The sequence below is a fragment of the Spermophilus citellus genome (genome assembly GCF_964194105.1).
Source record: "Spermophilus citellus genome assembly, chromosome: 5".
In the NCBI taxonomy this organism is placed as follows: Eukaryota; Metazoa; Chordata; class Mammalia; order Rodentia; family Sciuridae; genus Spermophilus; species Spermophilus citellus.
In genome coordinates this window covers 85,942-98,982 of record NC_138186.1, presented here as the reverse complement: position 1 = coordinate 98,982, position 13,041 = coordinate 85,942, and the positions used below count along the sequence as shown (strand labels likewise).

The window sequence follows — 13,041 nt, the reverse complement described above, 5'->3', positions numbered from 1 at the left end:
TAGCATCATTTTGAGTCTCCTATTAGAGTACAAATTACAGTAATTTTTACCAGTGAAAGGACTCAAAAGACATGTAGCTGCATTTTAAGCCTCCTGTTATCACACAAGTCACCATCAATCATAATACCATTATAGGAAGAGAAATGTAAATCTTCACAGGCAGAAAAATCAAATACAAAAAGTGCAATTTGCCTTATGCAAAAAAGGACCTCGTTATTTATGTCATACTTCTTTTAGTTCCCAGGTTCCATATCTTTGGGCTCAATATATTCAACCAGAAGAAAGCGGATTTGTTTTATGCTAGATGAGTTAAGAACTGGTATAATTAGATTGTAGAGAAAACATATTTTGACTTGGGGTTCAGTTGTTTTAAGTATGATGGCTTGCTCAGGAAAGCAATGCGGGAGATTTTGTTCTCCACTTCACCCAAATTGTATGGAAAATTTATTATTTTTAAAATTAAAAGTGGAAGCCACAGGCAATCTACGGCAGATATTGAAATGTCATGATGAGACACCAAACTGCAGTTGTTTTTCTCATCTTTTTTGTATCATTGATTGCTGTGGGATTTGATTTGAATGTTTTGAAATATAAAAACTATATTTAAAAATAACCATTAATTTTTTTGTATTTTAATGTAATTTTAAGGCTCATAGCCTAAGGTCATAGTACACAGTATAATTACCTCATATTTTTCTAATGTAATCCCAAGACAAAGGAGTTGGGATATATTTTTCATGAAAAAAAAATTTTTACTAAGTAAAATTATGTTGTTCCATGTATCATACTTTTCTATGCAGTATGTTTAGCCTTCAAATTAAAAGAAGTGAATGCCTTGATGGGGCTGCCAAAAGGTTTATATTATCTTGTCCCGGTGAATATTGTGGCAGAATATATGGAAGATGAACCAGAAGATTTCTGAAATTGTGTATTTTTGTGGCTGGAAACTGTTGAAAGGTGCATCATTGTTATTAATGAAAAAGACTGACTAAAAACAGCAATGTTATTTAAGCTGAACATACGTGAACAAATTCTTTGTTAAGCAAAAAACGCCCTGTGCAGCCAGGGATGGCTGAAATACATTGTACTTAGACTCTGGTAATCTCAGTTCTTTTTTTTTTAACCTCTAATTAGTAAATTTTTCTAGCTCAATAAATCTCTATTTCTTTTCTTGCTTTTAAAACCAGAGGAGCAATACTTGTCTTTTTTAACTTTCTGGATTGTTTCCCAGTTTGACTGGAATAAAATATGCAGAAAACTTTTGGAAAATATTACAAAGCATACAAATGGAAGTGAATAATCTTTGCTTTTTTGTGACTCTTTTCCTCTCAAATGCTGGTCTAGCTCAAAGTGGGTAACTTATATTTCTTCAATTACCTTTAACTGATTATATGTCCATTTTTCCCCTAGCATTTGGAAGCCAAACTTCATCCACTATTGGTCTCTTGCTTAAGTCTTTACAAGATTCTATTTGTATATTGTTGTGTGTTAACCCAATTGATTTTTCATCTCATTTAGTGTAGTTTCATGTATAATTAAGTTGATATAAATATGTCTAAATTGGAGAGTGTACAATGTCCTCAGTTCTTGTTCTTAGGCATATGTTGTTGTAAACTCAGTTCTTCACGAATTATATGTAATGTTAATAAAATTGTGAATGATATTCAATATGATTTTTCTATGGATTCTATGTATAAGAAGCCTTTACCCTATTGTAGCTGGTAAACCAACATTTTATGATAAGAAACTTAATCTTTACATACAACCTTCTCAGTTAACCTCTTACTACTTGGTCCACAGAAAATGAGACTTTAAAACATAGCTCATTGATTATTTTGTCATAAGTATAAGGCCTCACTCAACCTTGACTCCACATCCATTTCTCTGATTCCTGCCCTGAAATAATACTACCTATAGAATAACAATGATGTCAGAATTTACTAATGCACATGAAAACACTGATCACTGACCTCATTCACAGAAAAATGAAATGTCTCCAATGAGGCTGAAGTCTAGAAGGCCATTATGCACACACAAGAAAGATAATGCTCTTTTCTCCTGTAAAAGCTACCTTTAAGTTTGTGGAAATTTAGTCTATTCAAATCCCTAGGAAATGTTAAAATGTTAAAAAGTTAAAATTTATAATTCAAGATATGAAAATCTGGGGCTTATTTTCCTATATCTATATCCTTCTTTTAACTCTTAATTTCACCATAAATACAAACAGAAAAAAAATAATGACCTGACTTATGCAAATTGTATTCCACATTAAGTTTGATTAAAATCTGTAAAAGTATTAAGAGATGCTAGAGTATTATTTACTCAATAGTATGTTTTACTGTTACATAGAACATTTAGTCAAGTGGAACACTGTGATGTCTGTCATTTAACAACAGGATGCAATACATGAGTGTTAACATATAAATATTCAGTTATAAACACATATTGTCTACATAAGGTAAATATAGGTTAAAAAATGCACTGTAAACCTGGCATGATGGTCCATGCTTGTAATCCAAGCAAATTGGGAAGTTGAGTAGTTTCAAAAGTTTAAATTCAGTCTCAGCAACTTAGTGTGGTTTCAAGCAACTTAGAAAGACAGTCTCAAAATTTGAAAAAGTAGAGAGGGCTTAGGAATGTGGCTGAAATTTTAAAAAAAGTTTAAAATATTACACTTCAGTGTTAAACATCAAAAATAGATTCCATATAATTATTTTCTCGGTATTCAAAAGTGAAAATAGTAAATACTGATTTAGAAAAACAATTATATTCTTTCAAAGATGAGGTTTCTTCACTATTCATTATGGTATTTATGACTGATATTTCTATAAAATAACTTGATAATACTTAATAAATTTAAGCAAAAGTTAAAGACAACTACTTATTTTCTAAACTTAAATGAGTTCTGTATTTTACTGATCCTCATATACATCAAGGTGTAATGTATAGATAATAACTTTACTCTCACATTTATTATAAATGTTTCATTGTTATATAAGGCATACATTTTGGACAAAATCTGTTCAATGTTCACTACTAGTATGAGTTTTCAGATGTTCAATGAATTTAAAATTTAAATACGTTTTGGAAATATTATTTAACTTTTTAGGGTTTCTGGGCACAATGAATTATCCAAAAATAAGCAGTGTTTAAGAAACATGTGGCTACAATTTTTTTCCCATTTGTATTTTCTCTAACCAGTATGTATCCACAGGTACTGAGTATTGGTGAATAAATTTTGGAGGCATTGTCAATTTTCACGTTTCAAAACTTTCTCTATTCTACGGTTATTGTGGTGATGATTAAATGTTGACCCTTTCTTAGAGTAATGGTACAATGGTCTCATTTGTAGAGCTTCTCTCCAGTGTTTTCTCTGATGTCTAGTAATGTATGATATACAACTTAAAATGTTTCTATTCTCCACAGTTACATGTCTTCTATCCAGAATAAATAGCCTAGTGGCAATAAGAATTGATTTCTTATTAAGAGATTTTCTGCATTGTTTTAATTTCTAGGGGTTCTTTTCTGTATAAATTCTGTTGTTAATAAGGTTTAGTCTTTTTTTTAATGTTTATTTTTTAGTTTTAGTTGGACAAAATACCTTTATTTCACTTATTTATTTTTATGTGGTCCTGAGGATTGAACCAGGATCTCACAAATTCGAGGCTAGCACTCTACCACTAAACCACAACCCCAGCCCCAAGGTTTAGTTTTTCTTTAAAAGTTATTATCACTTTATTCACATTTCACATTCACCAGGATGTCTTCTGCTGTGATGAATAAAGTTTTATTTTTTATTAAAAGTGTTGCCACATTATTTACATTTGTAGGGCTATTCTTCAGTGTTAGTTCTGTTGTGGTGAATAAGGCCTGTTTTATTGCTAAAAGCTTTAGCACATTCTTTACATTTGTAGGGCTTCTCTCCAGTGAGTTCTGTTGTGGCGAATAAGGTCTACTTTTTGACCAAAAGCTTTGCCACATTCTGTACATTTGTAGGGCTTCTCTCCACTGTGAGTTCTGCTGTGGTGAATAAGGTTTGATTTGGCAACAAAAGCTTTGCCACATTCTGTACATTTGTAGGGCTTCTCTCCACTGTGAGTTCTTCTGTGGTTAACAAGGTGTGAATGGTAACCAAAAGCTTTGCCACATTCTGCACATTTGTAGGGCTTCTCTCCAGTGTGAGTTCTTCTGTGGCAATTAAGGCCTTCTTTTAGACTGAAAGCTTTGCCACATTCTGTACATTTGTAGGGCTTCTCTCCAGTGTGAGTTCTGCTGTGGCAAATAAGGTATGATTTTCGACCAAAAGCTTTGCCACAATCTTTACATTTATAGGGCTTCTCTCCAGTGTGAGTTCTTCTGTGGTTATCAAGGTGTGTTTTGTGACGAAAAGCTTTGCCACAATCTTTACATTTGTAGGACATCTCCCCAGTGTGACTTCTGCTGTGGTAAATAAGGCCTTCTTTTAGACTGAAAGCTTTGCCACATTCTGTACATTTGTAGGGCTTCTCTCCAGTGTGAGTTCTTTCATGGCAAACAAGGTATGATATTCGACTGAAAGCTTTGCCACATTCTTTACATTTGTAGGGCTTCTCTCCGGTGTGAGTTCTCCTGTGGCGAATAAGGTGTGATTTTTGACGGAAAGCTTTGCCACATTCTTTACATTCGTAGGGCTTCTCTCCATTGTGAGTTCTGCTGTGGAAAATTAGAGGTGATTTTTGACTGAAAGCTTTGCCACATTCTTTACATTTGTAGGGCTTCTCTCCAGTGTGAGTTCTCCTGTGGCAAATAAGGTTTGATTTTCGACCAAAAGCTTTGCCACATTTTTTACATTTGTAGGGCTTCTCTCCAGAGTGAGTTCTACTGTGGCAAATTAAGATTGATTGTAGACTGAAAGCTTTGCCACATTCTTGACATTTGTAAGGCTTCTCTCCAGTGTGAGTTCTGATGTGGCAAGTAAGGTGTGATTTTCGACCGAAAGCTTTGCCACATTCTGTACATTTGTAGGGCTTCTCTCCAGTGTGAGTTCTCCTGTGGCAATTAAGGTGTGATTTTTGACCAAAAGCTTTGCCACATTCTTTACATTTGTAGAGCTTCTCTCCATTGTGGGTTCCTCTGTGGTAAATAAGACCTTTTTTTTTACTAAAAGCTTTGCAACATTTTTCATATATGTAGGACTTCTCTCCAGTATAAATTCTCTGGTGGTGAACAAGGCTTGATTTTTTATATGATTTCTGGTGTAAACTCTCACTTGTAGTTTTCCATATTTTCTTTTGTTGTAAATAGTCAAGATCACAACTTCTATATTTTGCACTTATCACTTCATGAAATATATGTTTTAGGCCCTTTTCTGGTGAATATTCTTGGGTGTGATTAGAAGTCATGGCTGAAAGAAACAAAAATTTAAAAAAAAACCACAATACCTATTAGACTGGGATAAAAATATTTTGCATACATAACATGAAATTAAGGTAAAATAAGTGCATCAGGAGTGTAGCAGATTAGTAAGTCCAAAGTCACCATAAATCCAAAAAAAGATATTACTTGAATAAAAATGTACTGACAAAATTACCTTGAGAATATTACCAAAATTCTTGTAGAGACCACAGTATCCAAGAGGAGTACATCATTAAGAGTAACAAAATAAAGTGTAGTTAACAGCCTTTTGTCCTTCATAAGATAGTATTGTGTATTTAAGAAATATCTACCAGCTACCTTCACTGTCAGTAAAATAAGAGAAATGTAAAACATATACAAACATTTCTGGCTTTTTCAAAGAGTGTCCAAAAAATTATTTTTGTCTACCGTGACATAGAGACATGAAAATAACTAGTAGATTTTGAGTGATAATACCATAAATATTCAACAAGGGTAAAGAGGCAATGGGCTCTTAAAAAAGAAATATAAACAAAAAACTTACAAAGAAACATACACATATATGTCTATAAAATTTTTCATAAAAAACATTTTAAAAGAGTATAAAAACCTTGCATAGCCTATGGCGATAATACTTGGATGAATTCAACACATGACCATCAAGTATAATAAATTGACTTTTATATTTTTACATTCATGTGATATGAGAATTTCCCTTATTGACAAATACAAATTTGTTTATTTATAAATATATCATGGTATTTTATACTATATATACAAAGGTAAAATGACTAAATAGAATGAATTAACAATTATTATTTCATATAATTATCAGTTTTGTTCTTACAAGGTATTGTATTCCTTCTACTAGTATTTATGAAGAACATAATACACTCACTATGTGGTAAAATACAACTCTTGACCCTATTATGCTCAATAAAATAAAAATATGGAGACTTTGACTATAATATCAACCCTACACAAAACACAGTACCTGGTGAGCAAAATTTCACTCACTAAATTTCTGACTTCCACATGTGAATCAAATGCATCTAAAACTTAATATCTGCCTGCCACCTTTCATTTAATTGAAAGTCCTGCATATATTTCTTATAACACTTTAAGAGACAAAATATTTTATAACTAAATAATAATAGTATATAAGTACATACTTTTACACATTTGACATTGATGGGCACACACATTGAGTCCCTAGCTTTAATACTGAGAAAAATGTTTGCACTAAACACAAAAGCAGAGGTATCTCTTCAATTTTCAGATTTAATTGTTCATGGATACATATTTAGTACTGGCAATTCTGGGTCTTTAGGTCATCCAACTTTTAATGTTTCATGTGTAATGCTTGAGATTACTCCAAAAATTCTATATCATGAACTACAACACAAGTCTTTTTAAAATTGTTTGAGCCATGCTGTTTCTAAATTTCTGTGACTTCTCTCAAACATGAAGTACTTTTGCATGGCCTCCCAATTAGCAAATATTACAAGGATGCAGCACGGTTCTTGCCTATTTTTATTTATTTAAAAGTTTTTGTACATTTTTTTTCCCAAAAATGGACTATATAATCTACTGATGGCTCCTTTAATGAACAAATAAAAAATAGTACATCCAATATAAACAAAGAGAAGCATGGCTAAATCCAAGTGACAAAAAAAGAAAAAAAAACATTAAGAATTTAACATTACGATACTGACAGTTATGAATTAGTCAAAAAACACTAAATAACTATTTTAAAAAGTTTAGAGAGTGAAATTGAAAAATATTAACATCAATGAGCACAATGTTTATGTGAATAATTCTTTAAGAAAAAAATGAGAGGGGCATTCCTAGTGTGCAAATCTGAAATTCTACCAATATGGGAGAGGCTTATCAAGAAGTACCAAGTTTAAGACAAGTGTAAGCAACTTGTAAAATACTGTAAAAATTAAAAATCTATAGGATATATAAAGAGAAGTGAGATATATATATATATATATACACACACACACACACACACACTGTGTTTTGTGTAGGACGGATATTATAGTAAAAGACTCTCTCTCTCTCTCTCTCTCTCTCTCTCTCTATATATATATATATATATATATATATATATATATATATATATATATGAAGTGTGAAAAGAATCCAAGCATGCCACAATAAAAAAACAATGATCCAGAAATTAAATCAGTAATGAAAATAGAAAAAAACAAAAAAACATTAAAAAATTACAAAGTAGAAGTATAATGATTTATTCACTTCAAAATATTTATGATTACTAATGCATTATTGCAAAACACAAAACAAAAGAAAAAATCTTACTACCAGAATTGAATCTAAAAAAAGAAAATGTCAAGTCAGTTCCAGCAGAGAGCATGGAAAGAAACCAACCATGATCTGCTTCTAGAGGCCCTATTTGTTTAAAGGTGGATAATGCCCCTCCCTTTACATCTCATCCTTTTGCACAATTTTGAATCAATAAGACACAGTTTTAAATAATGAAATTTCTCATAATCCTTTTGGACAAGCTTTTGTTGAGTGATATCCTAATACTTGCCTTTTAAAACAGAAACAAAGATCTAGCCTCTCTCATATTAATATGCATTAAATATTGTTTTATTTACAGTTAATGTGCTCAATATACAACATAAAGTAAATATTCAAAATTGGTCATCTGCATTGAATACACATTTTATTCTCAAACAGCCATTACCAAAAAAATTACATAATATATGAGGTTCCACCTCACCAGCATGACAAGATCCTATGCCTTTGATCACATGAGGAAAAGCATAGAGTGCTACACTTATGCCAACATGTCCTGTTTGGACTCTAGCTTCATGTATGAAAAATAGCAATTATAAATGAACATCAGGGACTTCACAAGCTGATTTCCAAGTTTCATTTAACCCTGGATGAGAAGAGTCCATCCAAGCAAGAGAATAATCATTCTCCTCAAAAGAGGAGATACATTAAAAGAGGACCCCAAGATACTTGAATTCTAGTTACTTGGCGGGTATAAAACCATTAACAGCCTCAGCTCAACAGGTGTTGGCTAAAATGGGGTTAGAATGTACTCTAGATAATTTTGTTACATCTTTGATTGCTAAACTCACACAAAACTCTGTAAATGCTTTAGTCTTACTAACAACGGAGCTCTGTTTTTTGTACACCAGCTGTGGGAAATTCAGTACTGTCAGATCCTGGACTTCTAGAACCCATTACAATATCTTGACTCCCTTGCATGAAATTGTTATATACCTGTAAAAATGTCTCATGGTATTCATTGTTGTCTTAGCAGAATAATGTGTCCGTACCATCCACATAGTATTTAATAGGTCACCATCCTGTGGAATTTATTCATAAAAGGTCTATTCCTCTTGATAAAAACTGTAATGATTCAGTAGTTGTGCAAACTATTATGAAACTCACCTATGCTATCATAAACAGTATTAATCATGCCTCCATGGATGTAAATAGGATTAATGAAGAAAAAAAAGAACATTGTCAAGCCATACTTGACAATCATGCTGCAATTGATTGTGTTATTGTTACATCATAAAGGATATCAGAAGTTTAATAACATGTGTTCCTTCAATTTAAGTTATAATAGTAATTTTATTTCAAAAGACTTAGATTACCTTAAAGATATAATTAATAAGGTTCAACGAGATGATGGATGTTTAGACTTGTTGGAATGGCTAACTTCATGTTTACGCAATTTCATCTGGGTCAAAAATATTCATAGGTGGATGTTTACTGATGTTGGAACTTGCTGTTGACTATGCCTGCCCTATTTTTTGCCCACATCAGCATTAAGGAGATAAGTAATATTATTTATTCAAAAGGCCTTAAAAAAGAGGGGAGGTATTAGGTATTCTGACGTTGGAAATAGACAGGAAAGTGTGGGGGTGATGGTAACTGGCACCCTGAGTCCCACAATTGTAATGCCCAGCAGTTTCTCCCTGAAGCTATTAAGACAACTCTACAGGTGCACTATCTAGTTTTTGTGGTAATGTCCTCAGGGAGAAGGGGCTCTTTATATGTGCAGCTGTTAAGAGGGGTGGCCAGTTTTTTTTTTCTTTTTTCCTTCACTGTGTGTGTGTCTCTCTCTTCTGTTTTCTTCTTTAAAGGCTTCCTCACAAGAGGATTTGAAACAGATCATGCTGTCCCTCACAACAAAAGGTAAGTTTTGGTGGTTAATCTGAATAAACTGGGACATCACTAAAGAAGAAAATAGAGAACAAGGAATTTGAAAATGTGATAAATATAGGGCAGTATGTACTCAATGATTGCAATCAAAATAAATAAACCTAAGCTTCTGAAAATTTCTTCTGCTGGATAACTACTCTTTCAACATTTTTTAGTTTGGATTTCTCCTTGACATTTGTATGACTCAACTGTGTCCCCTGCTATGTGTAGTCTACAATAGTTTACATCACTAAATTATACTAGGTACTACTTATCTAAAGTGAAGGATATATAACACACAAAGAAAGAGACAGATTAAAGAGTAAAATTATATATATATATATATATATATATATATATATATTATATATAAGAGAGAGAGAGAGAGAGAGAGAGAGTAAAATATCTGTATAAAAATGCCCTTTTTCTTTGAAACAAAAATCTGAAACTCATTCTTATTGAGAAGTTCCCAGAAGAGATACTCTGCAACAGAAGTAAATTAAATAATAATTATTAATTAAAAATGTTAAAGGGAAATTAAACTTACCCAGGAAGGCCAAGTTTCTATAGTTCTCTAGCATCACATCTCTATATAAATTTTTCTGAGCAGGCTGAAGGCATTCCCACTCCTCTTCAGTAAAATCAATGGCTACATCCCTGAATGTTAATAGTTCCTAAAATAAGAATAGGCAAATAAATAACACATTGACCACATGAATATTTGCACAGTCTGTAATGTCATTGAAGTTGAAATGAGAGTTAGTAGACTATCATGTAGGTGATGTTTTGGAACACCATGATACTATTATATACTTCTGCAGAAAAAGTGATTTAAGTTAAAAAAAGTATATATACTCCACATTTATGAAACATAATATAAAACTCAGGCATTACCCTAAAAACATATATTTTCTAATTTTTTATATCATGATCTAAATTATGTATAATATTCAGATGAGAAAATTATGGTAATTAAGAAAGGGAATCCTCAAATTCTAATTGTACAACCACTAATCAGACATTTACTAATGTGTAGAATCTTTTTTGTTATTTCTCTGATAGAGTTGGCTGTTCTGAATGTGTAGTGAGATCTCTAGTAATTCCAATACCAATGGTATAAGAGAAATTTTGAAATGTAACAAGGTAGACAGACCACTTAATGGAAATATTTAATAGTTTATTTAAGTTCAAACATTTTATAGTATTTATGTATGTTATTAATATAAAAATAGCAACAACAATCCTGTTTGAATTTTCCTTTTTATAATTTAACATTTTTAACATACTATATATATAGTATGTTAACTATATATATATATAAACTTTATATGTACATATAATGTTAACTATATATATATATAATTTATATGTATATAAACTTTATATATATATAAATTTGAATTTTCCTTTTTATAATTTAACATTTTTAACATACTATATATATATGAACTTTATATATAAACTTTGATTGATGTTTATATTGTATGATATTTATATAGAATATACATATAGCTCTTCAAACAAATATAATTTGTTTTTTATTTTATTGGTTCTTTCTAGTTCTACTTGACAGTAAAATCGATTTTTATGGTATTATGCAAGCATGGGATATATCTTATCCTAATAAAAATTCTGTTCTTGTTGGTGGATACGATGGTAGGATTCACTTAGAGATATATATATTTTATATTTCTATCCCTGTCCCTTTTATTTATTCATTTATTTATTTTTTGTTTACTATTGTGCAACCTACTGATCTTCTTTTCTTTCCCTTCCCCACTTTATGAGCTTTAGATTTCACATATCAGGAAAAACTTTCAACCTTTGGATTTAAAGAAATGGTTTGTTTTACTTAGCATAAAATCTCCAGATTCATCCATTTCCTGGCAAATGTCATAAAGTCATTCTTCTTTTGGCTGATTCATAGTTTATTGTGTACATAAGCAACAGTTTTTTATCCTGTCATCATTGAATGGACTAATTCATCATTGAATGGTTGGTTTTATAGCTTAGCTATTGTGAATTGTGCTGCTATAAACATTAATGTGACTGTGTCAATGTAGTATGCTGATTTTATGTCCTTTGGGCATATACAGTGCAGTCGAAAAACTGGGTAAAATTGTGGTTCCATTTTTTTAACAATATCCATACAGGTTATTACGTTTCACTTAGACCTCCATACAGCTGCAAAAATTGGAATTCGTCTATACCTGAGGTGAAAATAAAACATACAAAAAATTAGTAATTCACAAAATGATTAGAATTTATTATCGAATTATCCATGCCAATAAAAAGTAAAATTTAAAAACTAAAAGTAAAGAAATTCTGAAGGAAAAGAGCAAAATTAGAAGCTATTAAAGATAAACATAACATAGAGTTACCAATATCAATGTTGGTGCTTTTAAAAAGCAAATGAGCCCAGTCTAGTGATGGACAACTGTAGTTCCAGTGACTGAGGAGGATAAGAAAAAAGGATCATAAATTCTAAGACAATATTATATATAATATTGTCTTATATATATTGTATTGACCAACTTAGTGAGGCACTTAGCAACTCTGTCTCTAAATAAAATATTAAAAAAAGGACTGAGGATGTGGCTTTATTGTTAAGCACCACTGGGTTCAATATCCAGTACAAATTAAAAAAAAAAAAAAGCAGATTCAATTAAAAAAGAAAGCACTAGCAAATTTGAAGATTCAACAAATAAAAATTATATCAATTATACAGTGTATAATTGCAAATATAGGCATATATAATGATTTCTCACTTTATGGAAATACACTCTGGAAAATTTATCCTAAGAATCTTGTGCAATTTTCCAATTCTCTGAGTGCAATGACAGAATCTAGATGGTATAGACTAGTACATGGCTAAGATATTTGCTAGATCCATGATTGTACATAAAGTCTACTGTTGACCAAAATACCATGATGCCACACGATTGATGTTATGAAGTAAAATCAATCAGGGTAAACCTCATAATAAAATAAATGGTGGAACTACAGTAAACACCAACAACAAACTCTTAAAACTTGCTAGGATATTGGGAAAACAGTGTAATAATAAAATGCTATTTTATCCCTTCACTCATAAAAACATAACAACATATTTTGACACGCTAAATGGTGAATATAAGTTATTAATAAATAATACTGAAATATATAAGAAAGTACAAAGCTCAAAAGTTTACATACAAAAGATAGGGTTCATATGGTGGTTCACACCTGAAATATCTACTATTCTGGAGTCTAAGGCATGAAGTTCAAAATTTAAGGCCAACTGAAGAAATTAAGCAAACCCCATCTAGAAATAAAAGTTAAAACAGAGCTGAGCATATGCTCAGCATTAAGAGATTTTGGTTGTATCCCTAAAAGTAAAAAAAAAAAAATAGTTTTTGTTTTCAAAATTATAGAATAGGCTTAAACTTATGAATTACAAAATATTAATACAAAAAATATATTCATCAAGTGATT

The 13,041-nt window shown here is 31.2% G+C and overlaps 1 protein-coding gene across 1 annotated transcript in view; it reads right to left on the bottom strand.

Moving 5' to 3' along the window:
* Window positions 1-2,799: 2,799 nt before the first annotated feature.
* LOC308649984 (uncharacterized protein) overlaps window positions 2,800-13,041 on the bottom strand; it is a 31,188-nt gene continuing 20,946 nt past the window's right edge. The window contains exons 2-3 of the mRNA XM_081295912.1: window positions 10,115-10,241; window positions 2,800-5,383 (exon numbers count right to left, since the gene is read on the bottom strand). Of these exons, the coding sequence (XP_081152038.1) occupies window positions 3,903-5,383; window positions 10,115-10,241 (1,608 nt within the window). The 3' untranslated portion in view covers window positions 2,800-3,902. The remainder of the gene's footprint in view (window positions 5,384-10,114; window positions 10,242-13,041) is intronic.